The sequence below is a fragment of the Paroedura picta genome, chromosome 10, assembly GCF_049243985.1.
Source record: "Paroedura picta isolate Pp20150507F chromosome 10, Ppicta_v3.0, whole genome shotgun sequence".
NCBI lineage: Eukaryota > Metazoa > Chordata > Lepidosauria > Squamata > Gekkonidae > Paroedura > Paroedura picta.
In genome coordinates this window covers 3,192,225-3,212,737 of record NC_135378.1, presented here as the reverse complement: position 1 = coordinate 3,212,737, position 20,513 = coordinate 3,192,225, and the positions used below count along the sequence as shown (strand labels likewise).

General features: G+C 48.2%; 1 protein-coding gene across 6 annotated transcripts in view; it reads right to left on the bottom strand.

Moving 5' to 3' along the window:
- SLC75A1 (solute carrier family 75 member 1) overlaps positions 1-20,513 on the bottom strand; it is a 90,913-nt gene that overhangs the window by 53,134 nt on the left and 17,266 nt on the right. For 5 of the 6 annotated variants that reach the window (XR_013225083.1, XM_077301737.1, XM_077301733.1 and 2 more), the window contains exons 2-4: positions 11,930-12,054; positions 10,729-10,923; positions 5,765-5,861 (exon numbers count right to left, since the gene is read on the bottom strand). Coding sequence is in view for 5 of the 6 variants with exons in the window: in XM_077301737.1 (XP_077157852.1) it covers positions 5,765-5,861; positions 10,729-10,905 (274 nt within the window). In the remaining variant the exon portion in view is untranslated. The remainder of the gene's footprint in view (positions 1-5,764; positions 5,862-10,728; positions 10,924-11,929; positions 12,055-20,513) is intronic. The other variant, XM_077301735.1, reaches the window with a different exon arrangement.

Here is a 20,513-nt window from a genome sequence, read left to right as displayed (position 1 = left end):
TACCATGGCCCGGATGGGGGATAGCACCCTGGGGACTCCAAGTTCCAGAAGAGGGGCGCGCAGCCCGAGGTAGTGGGGGAAAAGGATCTTCTGTAGCGTTCTTGCCTTTTTCCTGAGACCGCTGACCGCCCTCCAGCTCCAGCTCAGTTTCGCCTCGGAGTTCGTGCCGGTCCCCTTCCTCCAGCCAAGCTGACTTACGCTGGGGAGGCCTCCGATGCGAGTCTGGTGGTACAAACAGCGCGCAAGGCCACTATCCTCCCTCTCCCCCGTGCCGCCGTCCCTTCTGTCCCCGAAATATTGCTTCATTGCTGCCTTTTTCTTTGGAGTGAGGTGGCAATGGAGATTTCACATCTCCTAAGGACAGTTTAAATCCTTTATAGTTGAAGGGCCTGAGTTGGTGTTTATTTGCTCCAAAGATCTCTTCCAACACAGGAAGCAAGTTGACCTGTCAGAGTCCTCCTGCCATGTGCCAAGTCAGACCGCAGGTGAGGGGATCTCCTTTTAAAGGGCTCACAGTCCAAAGTCAGGGAGCCTAAGGCTCAGTCCAGGGGTCAGAGGGTCCACAGACTAAATCCAGCTCCCAGGCCTACAGAATACTATTTCTATATGGCACCCTTTTAAATACTTGAAGATGGTTATCAGATCCCCTCTCAGTCGTCTCCTCTCCAGGCTAAACAGACCAAGCTCCCCCAACCTTTCTTCATATGTCTTGGTCTCCAAACCCCTCACCATCTTTGTTGCCCTCCTCTGGACACGTTCCAGTTTGTCAACATTTCTCTTCAACTGGAGTGCCCAAAACTGAACACAGGACTCCAAGTGAGGCCGAACCAGAGCAGAGTACAGCGGTAGCATCACCTCCCGTAATTCTATCTTCATAGAATTAAAGAGTTATCCCTCCCCAGTGGCGAAAAAAGATTCCTCCCAATGGACTACCAATATCTCATGCCTCAGGGGAGCAGATGGAAAGGGGTGGGCAGTTGTTCTGATGGACAAGGGGATGAAATAATATTTTCTTAATTATTGTTCTGTAAAGAGAAGCTTATTACATAGACTCATAGTTGGAAGGGGCCATACAGGCCATCTAGTCCAACCCCCTGCTCAACGCAGGATCAGCCCTAAGCATCCTAAAGCAGGACTGTACCAGACTGTTTCATAACAGAAGGCCCAGAAACTTGTTCTTGTTCTTGACTGTATTTTGAAATGTTACCAAGGCTGATATGTTCTATTCTCAAGCCCAGAGACAATTGTTTATATCATGCCATTGTTTATGCTACCAGAGGGTTGAGAAAGAACGGGAAATTGCCTCTTGTAACCTTTCTTCTGGTGACTTAGCATAATGGCAATGGGTGGACCTGTGGGAATTGCAAGGGGGTGGTTATTGGTTTGACCTGAAAAGCATCATCTTTCCCTGCCTTCAATGGAATATCATAAAGTCTCATGCAATCCTTTGCTCTGCACACAGATTTGGGAAATCTGGGATAGGCCCCTGTGTCTGTATTTCTACTGCAGTAGAAATATGAAAGGTTCTTCTTCTGTATGATTTTTGGGACGGCAAAGGGACCTAATTTGGCTATCAGTTCTAGCCCCTTCAGGAGCGGGGCCCTTGATCTTAATTGCCCTGGCCTCAGCCCAAAACCTAGTGGAATAGCTCTGTCTTACAGGCCCTGCAGAACTAGGAAAGCTGTGCGTCAGAAAACTGTCTCAGTTGGAAAAGATTGCATTTTCTGCCTGCAACAGCTCTGTCTTAGTGAAAGGATCTCTGTCCCATTCGTTATACATCCATTTAATGACTGAGTTGGCTGAAATTGCCTGCAGGTTTGAGTTCTTCCTCTCTGTCTTTCACAGTTTCTGCATGCATTTATCTTCTAACATTCAAGCTAAAGAGCTCAATAAGTGCAAAGTTCAGCCCCTTCCTTCACCCAGTCAGTGTTGCAAAAAGCTATCAAGTCTCTTCACCGCTGCACACCTAAGAACCTCGCAGTAATCAGAGATGGCAGAATCCTCAAACAACATAGTGCAACCGAAACTAGACTAAGTGAATGAGAATCTGCAAGGCAATGAGGCAACGTCAGGTGTTGGTCCACATCGGACCAAGGCCTGCCGAGCACATCAGTCTTATCAGAAGGGGACAGTTTAAAGTCCATGAAGTCTCCTTACTCCTTGAGGGTTGCCAAACCTCCTCTAGACACTATGACAAAGCACCTGCTGGAGGAGGTGAACAAGCTCTTTAGGTGTCATGAATCGATGGGGCTGACACTAGGGGCCTTTTTGCACGGGGATCTTTGTTGCAAATTGGTCACTGAATGAAAAATCGCCATTTAAAATAGTGGAATTCGTCGTTATGCATACCTGCCTTTGTAGTGGAATCAGTTGCGTTTTTTAGCGTTTCCCACAGGCTTCCGGTCTCGGCAGAAATCGCTAGAAAGGAAGCGCTATTGCCAAGCTCGTCCCGCCCCTGGCCATCAAGCAGCCAATGGGCAGCCGTTAGCATGCTCCCAAACAGCCCCTTTCCCTTTAAGGAAGGTTTAAAAAAAAAAAAAAACCAGACCCATTGTAACGAATCTGGGTAGATTCGTTGCAACGGAGAGACCCATCCAGCTGCCTGGGGTGTTTGAGCTGTTGTTTGATCGTTTGATCGTTAACACGCTGCCTCAGAGTGAAAAAAAAAATTCCCCCCCCACTCACGGGCCCGATTTTCGGCTGAATGGAATGTGTGAAATGTGTGTGCTTAGTGACTGAAGGGGAGGGACTGAAGCCGGGAAGCCTCTGTTTGAGCTGTCATTTGATCGTGGCCACGCTGCCTCCGAGTGGGGAAAAAAAATCCCCCCTCCCCCCCCCCCTCACGGGCGCGATTTTCAGCCGAAACAGTGTGAAAAATAAAGGGAAAATACATCAGCAAACGGGCTTCTGCGGGCTTCTTGTGCTTAGTGACTGTAAACAGCTCTGAGGAGGGACTGCAGCCTGGGAAGCCTCACTGGCTAAACGGAGGCTCGCCGGTGCGTTGATCTCCACTCACTTGGGGAAAAAAAAATGGCGATCGCTTCGCCGGAAGTTTGGAGGACAGGCTCAGGAGGAGGGACTTTGAAGAAACCACAACAATGTTAACACACAGGTCTTTATCGCTATTGTTGCAGATTGGTTGCAGGAGTGTATCGCTTTCCGGAGGTGAATCCACTTTTTGGGATTCCCCTGAAAGCGCTACAACGAAGCGCTTTTTGCGGGTCGGTTTCAGGAGTGTTGCAGATTGTCTACGACGTCGTGTGTTATTCCAAATTAGTAGCGTTTTCAATTAGCAACCATAGTGCTATTTTGAAGCCGTGCGAAATGGCCCCAGGTCTATGCAGCATCACTTGACTCTTTGCACCTTCCACAAGAAGAGTTAGAAGAGCTCCTCTCTACCTTACAGTGACTGAATGACCTAGATGCACGCACAGAAGCAAAAGACATACAAGTGAGGAACCGTAAATGCATGACCACTTATGAGAAGGCCTTGAAGGCCTTCCTTAGTCATAAGCAGGAGGAGGAATTGGATCAATTAGCACCTCCGAATCAGAGCCTCACTGCTACCACCCGAGAGTTAGCTGAAGAGCCCATGCCTTGAATAAATCTTTGTTGGTCTTAAAGGTGCTCCTGGACTCTGATTTTATTGTGCTACTTCAGACCAACACGGCTACCCTTTTGAATTCAATTGAACATTGTTTAGGATAAGAATCAAGTGCAGGGTGAGAGGAAGAGCTCCCCCTCACTGTTATTTTCCTCTGCTCAGTGGTGAGCTCCCCCTCACTGGCAGCCTTCAAGTAAAGATTGGATACACACTTTTCTTGGATGCTTTAGGATGCTTAGGGCTGATCCTGCGTTGAGCAGGGGGTCGGACTAGATGGCCTGTATGGCCCCTTCCAACTCTATGATTCTGTGATTCTAACACACCATGTGAATTTGGTCTGTCTATGAAAGGAGCAACAGTGTAACAGTGTGTTAAGTATGATCTTTTGAAATTACATTGGTGAGGTGGCTTGTCCCCATGCCAGCCTCAGGAGTGTGTGGGCCGGGCACAGAGACGAGACAGAGCCTCAGAGAGCAAAGCAGGTGTGGAGTAGGGTTGGGTGCTTCAGCATCCGAAGCAGCCGTTTGCACCCAAAGCAGCCCATGTTGTGGGGGAGGGGAGGCATGGGTGCACCAGTTGGTGCACACATGCAGGTGCAGAGCTCTGCACCTGCATGCAGGTGCCGGGTTGCACACCGCCACCGCTGCCTCCCCTCCCTCCCCTGTGCCACAGTGCTTGCTGCTTCGGGTGTGAATGGCCCCATTGGATGCTGAAGCGCCCAACTCTAGTGAGGAGTCCTGGATGTGCCTCCCTGTCCAATGGGATTTGCTGGGGAGGGTGGTTACCAGCCACTTTGATTTTTGTGCCCCCTGGAAGCAGAGGAAAGGGGTGGCATTGCTGGGTTGAAGGTTTTCTGACCTCTTGGGGCTTGCAAGTCCATTTTTCTCACCAGGTTAAAAAAATCAAGAATGAAAGCCTTTCAGCATATCCTTAAAATCTCTAAAGACAGCTCTCCTCCCTCACCTACTTGCACAACGTGGGAGCTCAGCAGGGAAAAGAACAAACTCTGGGTAATGCCAGGGAGGCCAGCTTAAATTCAGGTGTGGCTAGGAGGTGAGAGTCTGAAGGCCACAGTTGGTACATGGCAACCTATGGAAGGAGAAGGCTTTTATATCTGTAGTGTCTGGAAACTAAGACAGGCAAGAAACTGCCAATAATCCAGTTTTCTCATTCTGTGCCAACTGAAGTTTGTGGGTCACCTTCAAGGGCATCCCATCACAGAGTGCATGACAGTAGTCCAGCTGCAAGTTCACAAAAACATGGAACAGCATCGCCAGATAGCAGATGTGGATGGTAGAAGGCTCTCTTGACCGTTATGTGAAAGCAAAGGATAGGTTTCTTTCCCATGCTTGTCTGTTTTTACATGGATCCACATCTCTTCCACATAAAACACGTACCTATCTTTCACATGTACCCAATAACATTTTGCAGGAGAAATCTATTGGTATTACTATTGACTTTAAATAGTGGCTTTTGTGACATTAATACAGTTTGTCATTTCAAGTTAAAGCAAGGAAATGATAGTCACTACGATGATGAGAATGCCAGGAACTCCCCAGCCCAACACTTAAAGATACAAAGGACACCTCAGTGATGTATAATAAATATGAACAAAACCAGGCAGCTAGTCAGGAATTCCACATACAGTAAAATGAAAACATACAGCCAAGAAGGAGGCAAATCAAGCAGATTTTGTAGCACGAATAGTTTTCCATTAGAGGCATCACCTTTTCCAGATGTTTAAACCAAAAAATTTATTTTCCTCTGCAATTTCCTGGCAGGTCACAGACAATGATTCCATACCTGGCCCAGCAGCAGCAGCCCATGAAGGGAATGGAGAACCAGCTTCTGCTCTTGGTGGCTGCCTTCTCTGCTGACCTTCTGAGTTCCATCAAGATTCAGTTTCCCCTCTCCCAGGGAGTCATGGGAACATAACAGCACCCCTCTCTATTAACCAGGGCACAAACTTTCACAGCATCCAGTCACTGAACAAGTTTTAGAACTTTGGTATTATGATCCTTTATGATCCGTGTGAAGGCATCAGAAGGTACTTTAAGAGTACTCTTGAGAGGACTACATTGGATATAGTGCCCAATGGATATTATGAATTAGATAAATCGCCTCTCCTAAAATAGTCTAAAAATGAAATGTAATTCTTACCTCCAAATAAGACACTGTTGTACTTCCTTTCTGGAGGCACACCAACCACTGCAGCAAACCTGTTTACCCCGCGCTGCAAGGTCATGTACAAGCCATCCTGTAGAAGAAAAGTTTTGTGCACAGATAGATATGAGGCATTCATGGGCACATTCCAGAGCAGCCTTTCTCAGTGTTTTTACCATTGAGAAACCCTCGACACATTCTTCAGGCTTCAAGAAACTCCAGAAGTGGCACGATCGTGCAGAATATGGTTGGGAAGCATAGCTGTGGACACGTCCAGCTTGTGCCCCTCCCCTTCCCACCCCCTCCAGGCCTATCATTGGCCATTTTGGGGAGGGGTAGTGGTAGATTGACATTATATATGGTCATATCAACCAACAAACATTTAACAAAATTTTAAAACTCCTTATCCATCCATGGTTCCTCTATATATTTGTGGAACAGCCTGGGGAGTGGAACGCGTCTGGCTGTCCAAGTTGGAATAGGGTTGCCCCTACAGCTCCCGCCCTCCCTCCCTGGATGCCACGTTCCTCTCAGACGTGCCAGAGACAGAGAGAGACACACAGAGCCCTGCAAGACCAAATACGAGCCCTCATTCTCTCCTATTGCTCCTGTTGCAAGGGAGGCAGAGAGAGACACAGAGAGATCTGCCCCAAGCTGCTGATAGAGACACAGAAAGAGCCGCCCTTGCTGCGATGGAGGGAGAGACAGACAGAGAGAGCTGCTGCAAATGCACACCAGCCCTCCTTCCATCCTACAAACCAGCCCTAATTACCTGCTATGCCTCCTGCTGCGAGGCACAGCAAGACACCCAACAAGAAGGAGAGGGAGAGAGTCACAGAGAGAGATTTGCACCTCCTGGTTTAATAAAACCCTGGTTGAGAAAGCCTGTTCTAGAGGCACAAGGGTGCCAGTTAAGGTCCTCAATGGTGAGAATAAGCAGCAGAACCTCTAAATTCCCACCAGTGTGTTTCCTGATGCCCACCTCTTCCTTCCCCCATGGCTTTTCTATGGAACTGATTGTCAAGACATTGTTCACTGTTCTCATGATCTTTTCATGTAATACTTCTTTGACATGTCTTTATGGTTGATATGAGATGTTCCCTTGACATGGTTTTTGCCTTGCTCTAATTGTGTAGTGTTGTTCTTTTAAAAATATTATTATTATTATTATTATTATTATTATTATTATTATTATTATTATTATTATTATTATTATGCCTCTTTCTCATTAGATTTCCTGAGATTTTCTGGTATTGATGTTGCTTGGCAGATATATTCTTTTAAGAATGCTTGTAATGGTTGGGCTGTTGTGCACACTTTTGTGTGGGAAAACTTGCTTGGGAAAGTACAAGGCCTGGTACATTGTTTAGCATGCCAAGATTCAAATGGGAGGAGTCACAGGGGAAGCCTAAAGGTAAGCTTGCAAGCTTGTTTTTTAGGTTTAGCAAGGAAATACCTTGCTCCTTATTGGTCATTTTTTTCATTAAAGACGTCTTCCAATGTGTCTGCTTATTGAGAGATCAACAGGGACTTGACACTGACCGTTTATGCACTGAGAACTTCACTGCCCCAGTTCCCATGCAGGAGCAAAAATTGGGGGTGGATGAGGTGCACCAGGCCAAATGCTCCCCTGTGTGGGTGTAGGAAATTGTGGGGCAACCTGCCTCAACTAAAACTCCAGCCTGCAGCCCAGCATGAAACCTCCAGTGTGTAAATGGTCTAAGGGAGCTTCACAAAAGTTCAAAGAGGCAACATTAGTGTGTTTGCCAGGTGGGAACCCCCATGCAGAAAAGCTGCATACACTATAAAGCGAACATCAAGCTTCAAATCCCCCAATATTCTGTGGCAGGTGCCATTTAGTGTTCCTGTTCACAAGCTAGCTTGGTGCAGAGAGCCAGCTTGGTGTAGTGCAGTGCGGACTTCTAATCTGCCGAGCTGGGTTCGATTCTGCGCTCCCCCACATGCAACCAGCTGGGTGACCTTGGGTTTGCCACAGCACTGAGAAAGCTGTTCTGACTGTGCAGGGATATCAGGGCTCTCTTAGAGAAAAGCAGCATATAAGAACGAACTCTTCTTTTTCTTCTTTCTTCTTCTCCTCCTCCTCCTCTCAAAATTCCAAATGCACCCAGAGGCATAACAAGGTTTTGGGGACCCCTGGCCTAAGCTCCCTCACCACAGACTGCTAGTACTGGTTAAAGAGAGTCTCATTGCTTCATTATCTTGTGAAAGACTTTTCGAGGCCAGGTATGGGGCGGCTGGGCAGGTGGACTTTTTTCAAAAGAGAGGAAGATGAGGTGTAGCAGTCCCTATAGAGATTGGGAAATGCATCAAAGAGTTCTAATATCATGACAAAGGAAGGTTTATGGGATCCCTCTCCTTCACAGCCTCCAACACATTTGCCCACTGCAGATCAAGGGAATTTGTGATGGGGCAGGGCTGCAGAGGAACTCACTCTGCCCTTTCTCTCTTCTGATCTCCTGCTTCTGAGGTAAGAACATGGTCCAAATGGATGGGACCCAAAAGACATCTCCCAAAGCTTTGTACTTCCAAAGCAGAGAGGATGGAACCAAAGGCTGCTCTTTTTCATCTGGTATTCCCATGTGCTGTCCTGGGTAGCTCAGCCTTGACCGATCTCATCAGATCTCAGCTGCTAAGCAGGGTCAGCCCTGGCTACCATTTGTGTGGGAGGCATCCAAGTAATACCTGAGTCATGAGGCAGAGTCAGGAAATGACAAACTACCTCTGAATGGTTCTTCCCTTGAGAACCCCACTAAGACCCATTATGCACTGCAGCAGTGGTACATAGGGCCAAAAGCCTTGCTGTCCCCCGTGTATGCACGGGGGAGGAGCTCCGGTAGCTTTGCCGGTGCAATGACCCCATGGATGCAACGCAGGGCCGGAAGCACCGATATGATACGATAACATTTATTGTGTTTAGCCAAAGGCCATTACAAAACATAATTTAAAACAATATGGTACAAATACGGATAAAACAATATTTCTCCAATATTGCTTACATAAAATTGTAGACGAGGGCTACTGAGTTACAATTTAAAAGAAACACGGTGTATCGAGGTGGGGACACCTGCAAAACAGCTTTGGCTCGGATCTTCCTGGCGGCCAGAGCAAAAAGTGCCACCTTATATGAAATATAGGGGTCGACATCTGATAACAGATAGGTGACTATCAAAATCAGAAGTGGGGTGTGAGTTTGGTGGTAACTTGGCAAGAAATTTGCCGCTGGGTTCAGAGTACAGGGGACAAGCCAAAACATAGTGAGGCAGGTTCTCCACAGATGTATTTCCACATATACACAGGCGTTGGGCACCGGGAGCGCTGTGAAGCAGTGGCAGCAGCGGTGGGGGGACTGGGAGCAAGGGGCCCCCACTGCAAGATGGTGGGGAGCAGCATGCTGCTCTCCCACCATGGCGGGGACGGAGGGTCACCCCTGTTAGCTCTGCGGAGCTGCGGAGCAGGCAGGGGCAAGAGGCCTCCCTGCAGGGATGCCGTAGGTCAGGGGAGGAGCCAGGCCGAAAGCCCGGCTCCTCTAATTATGCACAGGGTTAGCCTGACCTAGCCCTCGCCTGCCCCCTCGGGAGACCCAGGACTCCGGAAGAATCTGCGTTTCGTTAACTTGGGTCTTCCGAGGGCCTAGGTCAGGACAGGCCCTGGATGGCGGCGACGTCGGGCATAATCTGGGATTTTCCCCGAAGCTCTGTTGCTGCCATTTCAGACATTCTATCCTGTGCATAATGGGTCTGTCACCATAAGTCAGGGATGACTTGTTGGCCCTTTACGCTGCCATTCCAGTGCATTGCCAGCTGATGGGAACAGGAGGGGAAGAATGCCCTCCTTTGTGGTCTTTGTGGCAAAGAGCCAGTGATCACAGTGCAGAAAGGCTCAATCCAAACTAAATGAATTTCAGCAACTTCAATATGTTCTCTGCCAGTGAAGAACTCCTCCCGCTCAATGTAGCTGCAGCAGTGGAACCTAGCTGGGCATTGCTAATGGCTCTTGATTGCAGCAAAGTGAACAGCCCTGAGAGGTCCTCTAAGCACTGCCCCATGGTGCCATCTGGCTCCAACTACTGGGAGGAAGGCCATGGAACCACCTCTTAGCCAATCCTAGGTCTTAGAAGGAGCATCCAGACACACCCACCCAATTAGTCTTCAATTAGAAGTCTCTGGGATGCACCTGGGTCTTGCCTTCACATTCTCTTACAATGTAGACTTCATGCTTGTTTGTAATGTAATATGTGCTGTTATTTTAGTAATTGCCTTTTATTTTATTTTATTTATTTATTTATTCAATTTATTTCTCACCACTCCCAAGACTGGCTCATGGCGGGCTACAAACGTCCAATAAAAAACCCACTAAAACCTCATTAAAATGGACAACAAATACAATAAAACCCAAACAACATGGCAGTAAGAAGTTCAAAAAACTCCTCCATTCCCCACCTTACCTCCATCTCTGGAGGGATGGAAAGAGGGGTCAGATCATAAGACTAGCTGCTGACTGACCGGGTGGGGGGTATGTGGTGATATTCCTCACTACCCCAGCCTCAAAAAGAGACCTGGTGGAAGAGCCCCACTTTGCAAGTCCTGCAGAATGCTGGAAGTTCCCGCAGCCTTTTGCACCTTTGATTGACCTAAAAGGGATGTTTTGTGAGCTCTGTGTGACAACATATCCTATACAAATTAAATAATAAGAAAATAATAGGAAACAAACATCTAACCAACTCCACCTCCTGAGAAATTTCTAGGGCTTCTCACATCAGGGATATGGCAAGACACTTTCAGGGAGGTGGGGGCAACTGCAGATCATGGCCTTCTGACGCTACACAGAGCCCACAGACGGTATTTTGGATACCCAAGGACTCAATGGACAGCAAGCCCAACTAAAGTCCTTGATGTGTCCAGTTTCAACCCACGTGAGGGCTGGGAGTGGTTTTGACTCACATCATTCTTGCTGTAATGATCAAGGATAGAAGGCAGGAGTGGCAAGATGAGCGTGAAGCCCAACAGATCAATGAGGAGTGCAACGAAGACCGTGGTGATCACTCGAGTGGACGCCTCTTCAGCTCCCGAAGGCCCCTCAAGGGGCCTCCTGCTTTCCTGGCCAGCTCCTCCAGACATCTTCCCAGGGATGGCTTCCTGCAATGCAAAGGGAGGGAGAGGAACTGGAGGGATGTTCTGGCTCATGCAGACTCTTCTGCCAAGCCCCGTCTTGCCACCACCTATTAACCAACTCTTTGTACTTATGGCCTCATTTCACTTTTTAGGGAAGTGACAGTCTGGAGCAATGGAATAGGTTCATGGGGGCAGCCGTGTTGGTCTGAAGCAGCAGCAGGGCAAATTGGGAGTCCAGTAGCACTTTAAAAGCTTTATTTAGTGTGTTTTCATGCGCAGGCACACCTCCTCAGAAACAAATCTGAGGAAGCTCATATTAACCATAAGTGGCTCTTATATTTCTGAAAGAGCCATGTAGGCAGCCCTGTCCGGTCCTGGACAGCCACCCTGTCCAGGTGGCGTCCGGGTCTGAGGACCAATCCGGATGCTCCCAGTTGGTCCGGATTGGCCCAGCCCCTGGAGCGCCCACCTGCAGCGGCCGCTGTTTCTCACGGAGGCCCTTTCCCACCAGCCGCTGCACCACCCGCACACGACACACCGAGGGACTAGCTGGTAAGACCGGGCATGGACCTGGCCGGCCCCCACTCCCTCGCTGCGATGGCAGCAGCAGCAGGAGGGCGGCCGGCAATGGCCCCTCCTCCTTCTTGGCCGCCTCTTCGCAATCGCTGCCCGACATCGGCACACTCTGGTCGCTCCAGACCTCACTGCCACCTCCGCAGCAGCTGTAGCAGCCCCCCCCATACTGCAGCCATCGCCGGCCGCCATGCCCCCCCTGCCCAGCCCCAAGGCCTCGGACAGCGGCGGCTTCTACATGGGGGGTGGCGGCGGGGGCATCCCGTCCTCCCTCAACCCGGCCGTCTTCCAGGGCTTCGCCCCTCAATCCACCGCTGGGCCCTTCAGAAGCCCCTTCTCGGCCACCCCTCTGATCCCTTTTCCTCGGCCTCTGCAGCAGCAGCAGCTGCCCCACCCCAGACCTGGCACTGCCCGGTCACCCCTCGGCTCAGAGAGGAAGCGGACGGCGAGCACTCACCACTGGTTAGGGGGCTGTCTGGAATCACCTCAGGCCTGCACAGCTTAGAGACCCTGGGGGGTTGCCAACCTCCAACCACGACCTGGAGATCCGGAATCACCACGTTCCCCTTTATCACTAAAAGACTGGTAAAGAGGGGGGTGCAAGATGGAACCACAACATTTCGCATAGAACACAAAAATAGTATTGTAATTTTTATTTAATTTCAATAAAAAACAATTACAATCAACAAATATTAAACATTAAACAAAACTTATTTATATTATTATTTTATTCTTAGAATCATAGAATCATAGACCTGGAAGGGACCTCATAGGTCATCTAGTCCAACCCCCTGCACTGTGCAGGACAACTGAATCCTTTTCCAGAGTTCAGACAACTGAGAGCACGTGGAGAGAGCTACTGGGGAGACTTGCTGCTGACCAGGTGAGGCTATTGTGCTGCCTGGGTGAGGTGATTGCTGGGTAATTGTTGGGAGGCTTAAAAAGGGCTGCTCCTCGCCAGAGAGACAAAGGGCTCTTGGCCTGTGGCTCTTAGCCTGGGGTTCTTGGCCGAGCAATTAGAATCAGTAGATTATATTTCCCTAGTACTTGCACTGCCTAGACATTACAATGGACCTCCAGGACACTCATCCCATCATCTGCAGTGAGTGTGACATGATTGCCTTCCTCCCAGAAGACAAGATGGACTACAGCTGCCCCAAGTGTAAACTGGTAAGACTTTTGGAGGAAAGGATTAGGGGATTAGAAAACAGAATTATTACTCTGACCCAAAGTAAGAAAGGGGAGGAGTTCATAGAGCAGAGCCCTGAAACTCGGAATAAAGAGGATACAACCAGTCCTTAAGAGGATAAGGAGATTGGCCTCACTAGGGAGCCTCTGCAGACAGTTCGGAAAAAGACTCAACGGTGAAGAGCGAGACAGTTCTCGGGGCCTTTGGAGCTCCAGAATAGATTTCAGGCCCTTGCAGAGGAGGTGCAAGGGTCAACAAGGGAAGAGGTCACAAAACAAAGTCTAAGACAAAGGGAAGAGGCCACGGGGACAGAAGGAAATGGAGTTGAGAAGAAAAAAAAAAGGAGAGTACTGGTAATTGGAGACTCCCCGCTAAGAGGAATGGATCGCCATGTGGCTGGGCCCGACCCCCTAACCCGAGAGGTGTGTTGCTTGCCAGGGGCGAAAATTAAAGATGTTTCAGAAAGGCTGCCCAAACTCCTCAAATCTACGGATCGCTACCCATTTGTGATGGTCCATGTGGGAACGAATGACATGTCCCTGAATACCATCGCTCCTATTAAAACAGACTATCAAGATCTGGGGAGGAAGCTCAAGCAAATGGGGGCACAAGTGGTATTCTCTTAAATCTTGCCTGTCAAGGGAAGAGGAATGCGTCAGGAGAGGAAGATAATGGAGGTGAATGACTGGCTGCGTACTTGGTGCCGGCAGGAGGGATTTGGTTTCTGTGACCATGGGATAGGCTTTCTTGAGGAAGGCCTACTAGCACCTGATGGACTGCACTTATCGAAACTGGGGAAGAATGTGTTTGGTAGGAACCTGGGGAGATTCATCAGGAGAGCTTTAAACTAAAGCCACTAGGGGAAGGAGATGATCAACATAGGGAGTGTATGGAAGGAAAACGATCGGAGGCAGCCCAACCAGCAAGGCCAGCTAATAGAGAACCAAAAGTAAAAGGATTCAGATGTCTTTATACTAACGCCCGAAGCATGGGCAATAAAAAGGAAGAGCTGGAACTTCTCATGCTGATGGAAAGGTATGATCTAGTAGGCATCACAGAAACTTGGTGGAATGATTCCCATGACTGGAATGTAATGGTGGATGGATATGAACTGTTCAGAAAAAACAGAATAGATTGAAGAGGTGGAGGAGTGGCACTGTATGTGAGGAAAGGGCTTACCTGTCAGGAAATTCTAGTGAAGGAGAGTATATCTACAGTGGAAAGCATCTGGGTGAAAATAAGCGAGGGGAAAACAAAGAGTGTGGTGGTTGGTGTCTGCTACCGACCGCCTGACCAACGAAAGGATGTGGATGCTGCACTTCGTGAGCAGCTTGAGAAAATATCCAAGCGGCAGGACCTTGTCATCATGGGTGACTTCAATTTCCCAGATGTGTGCTGGGAAACAAACTTTGCAAAGCGTCCTCAGTCATGCAACTTTCTGACCTGCCTGGCTGACAATTTCATTTATCAAATGGTAGATGAACCATACTGGACTTAATACTGACCAACAGGCAAGAGTTGGTGGATGAGGTGAAGGAGGTGGGGACCCTAGGGGGAAGGGACCATGTCCTCATAGAATTCCTTTTGAGATGGGGAGCCAAGGAAGCTTGTAGCCAGACGCAGATGTTGGATTTTCGTAGGGCAAACTTTAATAAACTCAGAGACATGACGATTGTCATACCATGGATGAGAATGCTGGAAGGGAAGGGAGCATGTGAAGGGTGTGCGCTACTCAAACAAGACCTATTGCATGCTCAATCAATGACTATCCCAGAAAGACGAAAACACTGCAGGAGCTCTAAGAAGCCTATTTGGATGAACAGAGAACTTCAAGAGGAACTAAGAAAGAAAAGGAAAATGTTCAGGAAATGGAGGGAAGGACAGAGCTCTAAAGAAGAGTACCTACAGGTTACTAGGCACTGTAGATCAATCATCAGAAAGGCCAAAGCTGAGAGTGAGCTAAGATTGGCCAGGGAAGCCCATTGTAACAAGAAAAGATTTTTCAGTTATGTGAGGAGCAAACGTAAAGTAAAGGAGGCAATAGGCCCACTGTTGGGTGCGGATGGACAAACTCTAACGGAAGATGCAGAGAAAGCAGAAAGGCTTAGTACCTCTTTTACATCTGTTTTTTTCCCACAGGTCAAAGTGTTTAGGCACATCTAGAGATGGCCGTAGCCAAAGTCTGGGTGGTAGGTTAACATGGATAGAGAGGTTGTCGAGAGGCATTTAGCTGCACTGGATGAGTTCAAATCCCCTGGTCCAGATGAAATACACCCGAGAGTGCTCAAAGAACTTTCCAGAGAACTTGCACAGCCCTTGTCCATCATCTTCGGAACCTCTTTAAGGACTGGAGATGTCCCGGAGGACTGGAAGAGAGCAAACGTTATTCCAATCTTCAAAAAAGGGAGGAAGGATGACCCGGGAAACTACAGACCAGTGAGTCTGACCTCTGTTGTGGGGAAGATAATGAACAGATATTAAAGGGAGCGATCTGCAGACATCAGGAGGACAATTTGGTGATCCAAGGAAGTCAGCATGGATTTGTCTCCAACAGGTCCTGCCAGACCAACCTGGTTTCCTTTTTTGACCAAGTAACAGGTTTGCTGGATCGGGGAAATTCGGTTGATATCATTTTAGTAAAGTTTTGACAAGGTTCTCTCCATGATGTTCTTATGGATAAGTTGGACTGCAATCTGGATTTTCAGATAGTTAAGTGGATAGGGAATTGTTTAGAGCAGTGGTCCCCAACCTTTCTGAGGTTGGGGACCAGCAGGGCATCGGGGCGCGGCCCGCAGCCCACGGCCTGCGCGGGCCACGCCCACCCATCGGCCGCACCCGCGCATGGGCGCAGCTGGCCCTGATTCCCTCTCCCTGCCCTCCCGCAGTAAGAAGCTTCCCGGGCTGCAAGCTTGCGGCCTGGGAAGTTTTTTACTGCGAGGGGGGGCGGGGAGAGGGAGCCGCGGCCCGGCGCCATGTCCTTCGCGGGGACCACTGGTTTAGAGAACCGCACTCAAAGAGTTGTTGTCAATGGTGTTTCATCAGACTGGAGAGAGGTGAGTAGCGGGGTACCTCAGGGCTCGGTGCTCGGCCCGGTACTTTTTAACCTATTTATTAATGATCTAGATGAGGGGGTGGAGGGACTACTCATCAAGTTTGCAGATGACACCAAATTGGGAGGACTGGCAAATACTCCGGAAGATAGAGACCTAGTTCAAAGAGATCTGAACACAATGGAAAAATGGGCAAATGAGAACAAGATGCAATTTAATAAAGATAAATGTAAAGTTCTGCATCTGGGTCAGAAAAATGAAAAGCATGCCTACTGGATGGGGGATACCCTTCTAGGTAGCACTGTGTGTGAACGAGACCTTGGGGTACTTGTGGATTGTAAACTAAACATGAGCAGGCAGTGTGATGCAGCGGTAAAAAAGGCAAATGCCATTTTGGGCTGTATCAACAGGGGCATCACACCAAAATCAAAAGATGTCATAGTCCCATTGTATACGGCACTGGTCAGACCACACCTGGAGTACTGTGTGCAGTTCTGGTGGCCTCACTTTAAGAAGGACGTAGATAAAATTGAACGGGTACAGAGGAGAGCGATGAAGATGATCTGGGACCAAGGGACCAAGCCCTATGAAGATAGGTTGAGGGACTTGGGAATGTTCAGCCTGGAGAAAAGGAGGTTGAGAGGGGACATGATAGCCCTCTTTAAGTATTTGAAAGGTTGTCACTTGGAGGTTGGATACACACTTTTCTTGGATGCTTTAGGATGCTTAGGGCTGATCCTGCGTTGAGCAGGGGGTTGGACTAGATGGCCTGTATGGCCCCTTCCAACTCTATGATTCTATGTTACAAAATGCAGAGCGAGCAGGCAGGGATCAAAGCACAAACAATTCAGAGCGAGCACTACAAAGCATGATAACATGGGAACAGAGAGTAGGCTTGGGTTACTTGGAAAGCCAGGAAGAAGAATAGTTAAATACAGACAAGATGGGGTAACTCCTGTTCATGGACAATTCATGGCAGAGAGCAGGCACTGATCCTGACATTCCTCCAACCCAAAAACAACTTCCTCTCACCCATTGTCCCTGGGCCTATGATTCTATATGATTCTATAATCCACATGGGGTAGTCACAGTACACAGGTGTCCACCCTGCTCCTTCTGTCTCAATTTTTTTTTTACTGTTGATATAATGTTATGTTCCCACATGAGCAGGCTGTGTGATGCAGCGGTAAAAAAGGCAAATGCCATTTGGGGCTGTATCAACAGGGGCATCACATCAAAATCTCAAGATGTCATAGTCCCATTGTATACGGCACTGGTCAGACCACACCTGGAGTACTGTGTGCAGTTCTGGAGGCCTCACTTCAAGAAGGACGTAGATAAAATTGATATAGGCTAGATATCAGGAAAACATTTTTCACAGTCAGAGTAGTTCAGCAGTGGAATAGGCTGCCTAAGAAGGTTGTGAGCTCCCCCTCACTGGCAGTCTTTAAGCAAAGGTTGGATACACACTTTTCTTGGTTGCTTTAGGATGCTTTGGGCTGATCCTGCTTTGAGCAGGGGGTTGGACTAGATGGCCTGTATGGCCCCTTCCAACTCTATGATTCTATGATTCTATGATTCTAAGTAGGGATTAATTTTCCAATGCCTGAGCCCAATCCTGTGATAGTTCAAGGTTCATCCCAATGGATTATGGTCAAACAAGGTATTAGGCAAGATCTCAATGTCCCGTAGAGACAAAAGTAAGGATTTTGACAGCCAACACTGTCCTCAAGTATGAATTGTGTCTTTGAGAATAAAAAATTGATGTCTTTGCAGGTTCTTGATGATCTCCAGACATCAGTTAAAGAGAGTTTATCAAAATAAGATAGAACCTTCTTTGGTATTTTGGAACACTGTTTGCTATGAAACTTATCCAGCATCGGGTCTGAAACCACACTGAAGTCTCCTATCAAAAGAAATTCAGCATCTAAAATTTCCGAGTGTTTTTGAAAAAAGCAATTGGGTGTGGTCCTCATCAATCCGCTTCGTGTTGGACTCCACCGCTTTTTAAAGATCATCAACTGTCAGATTTCTTGGAATCAATTACCTCTTTCCAAACTGCTACAATTTCCTTGTGCAACCTCTCTATCAGAGATCTCATTTCCTTGTTGTGTTTTTCTAAACTATGCAAGACTTGTGTAGTATCTTCCACTTCCTCTTCTTCCTCTTTTCTCCTTTCTTTTTTGGATTTCTTTTAATGTGTCCCCCCCCGCCCCCCCGTCAGATGAGATATGATTTGAGTTAGATTTTTGGATTTTGGTGATTTTGAGAAATGTCTCAGCGTAGCTGACATATATCAGAATATTAAAATAATAGAATCATAGAATTGGAAGGGACCTCCTGGGTCATCTAGTCCAACCCCTTGAAGTATGCAGGATACCCACAACCCTATTGTTGACACTGTAACCTGCCACCCCCTTGAATCTTCACAGAATCAGCCTGTCAGATGGCTCTCCAGCCTCTGTTTAAACATCTCCAAAGACAGAGAACCCACCACCTCCTGAGGAAGGCTGTTCCACTGAAAAACTGCTCTAACTGTCAGGAATTTCTTCTGGATGTTTAGATGCAAATCCCCCTCTCCTACTGTTCAGGATCTTAGAACGGCCCACACACAGTGATGGAGGTCCCCAAAGAAATTCTTAGCACTCTGCCATCTTGTCCTGCCCCCCTAAGCCTTTAACCAACTATCTACCTATCCACCTACACCACCCTCTACCCACCAAACACCTGCTGAGCAAAACTACCTATGAGCTCCGGACCCAGGAATCAGGGAATGCACTGGCAGCTATAGCACATCCAGGCCCTTCCAGGCTTGTGGACCTTCTGGTCATCCCCTGCTCTGCAGGCATGCCCTCCATATCCATTGTGTGGAGAGCAAAGCGAACCCCCTCTCCCCAGGAGTTGTCTTGATGAATTCTGGGGCATTACTGGCAGCCGTATAGCCAAGCAAAGGCAGTGATACCTAACTGTCTCTGAGTGCCAAAGCGTGACCATGTATGTTGTTGGCCTTTCCCTCCTGTGGGAGGGGGTAGCCATGACTCTACCCTAACACCATCATGCCACTTCCACCACCCCTCCATGCAGCATCTCCAGAGGTCGCAAACCTTTATTCATGGATGTTTGTGGCCAAACTTCCCATTGTGACCTACCACTCCATTCTCTTGTAGCCCTGGTTCACCTTCTCAGCCACTCTTTCAAGCTGTCCCCAATAACTGCAGCCATGTTTCTCAAGGTCTGTGTTCATGTTCATCCCCTCAGTGTGCAAACAGAATCATAGAATCATAGAGTTGGAAGGGGCCATACAGGCCATCTAGTCCAACCCCCTGCTCAATGCAGGATTAGCCCTAAGCATCCTAAAGCATCCAAGAAAAGTGTGTCTCCAACCTTTGCTTGAAGACTGCCAGTGAGGGGGAGCTCACCACCTCCTTAGGCAGCCTATTCCACTGCTGAACTACTCTGACTGTGAAAAACTTTTTCCTGATATCTAGCCTATATACTTGAATATACTGATACTTGAATATCTCGAGATGCCATTCAGGTGGAGCAGCTTGCTGGGAATTTTCATGAATGTCATCAACAAAGTGATGCATGATTTATTGTATTGAGGGGTGGTGGTTTTACTAAATGATGTGTTGATTTACAGCAAAAATGAGGCGAAGCATGTCCCCCTGGTGCGAGAGGCCCTTAGAAGGCTCAGGGATAATAAGCTGTATTCCAAGCTGTCCAAAAGTGAGTGCCACAAAGATAAAATTGACTACCTGGGCTACCGCATGTTAGTGGAGGGCATTCAAATGGACCCTGCCAAGGTGCGGGATGTCTTAGATTGGTTCCCCTCTCTCATAGAATCATAGAGTTGGAAGGGGCCATACAGGCCATCTAGTCCAACCCCCTGCTCAACGCAGGATTAGCCCTAAGCATCCTAAAGCATCCAAGAAAAGTGTGTATCCAACCTTTGCTTGAAGACTGCCAGTGAGGGGGAGCTCACCACCTCCTTAGGCAGCCTATTCCACTGCTGAACTACTCTGACTGTGAAAAACTTTTTCCTGATATCTAGCCTATATCGTTGTACTTGAAGTTTAAACCCATTACTGCGTGTCCTCTCCTCTGCAGCCAACGGAAACAGCATCCTGCCCTCCTCATATCAGGCACCATTTCCAATCCTTCCTCAGATTCACTAATTTCTACAGGGACTTCTTACCCATGTACTCTCAGGTGGCCCTCCCCCTCATAGAACTATTAAAAATGAAGGGGCAGGGGGAGGCAGCTAGAAAACCGTGATCATCACTGGCATGGGCTGATCATGCACCCGGGCATTTGAGGAGCTCAAGGGATTGTTAACCAGAGAGCTAGTACTGGCCCACAGAGGTGCAAACTGCCCCTTTATCGTTCCCGTAGATGCTTCGGACTCAGCAGTGGGCAGAGTGTTGTTACAGAAGGATGCAAATGGGAAGTTGTGCCCGTGTGCTTACCTGTCCCACAAATTCACCCCTGTGGAGAGAAATAGGGCCATCTGGGGGAAAAAGATGCTGCCATAAAAACGGCCCTTTCAGTCTGGCGGAACTTCTTAGAGGGTTCAAAGGAGGCTTTTCAGGTGTGGACAGATCACAAAAATGTAGAGGACCTTCAAAAACCCCACTGGCTCAATGCCAAGCAAATCAGGTGGGAGTAGTTTTTCTCCAGGTTCAGCTTCACCCTAAGTCACATCCAGGGCTGCTCTAACTTCCTGGCGGATGCCCTGTTTCACCTCCCTGAACACAACTGAAAAAGAATAATGCTATGTTCAATTCTCACCAATTAGGGCT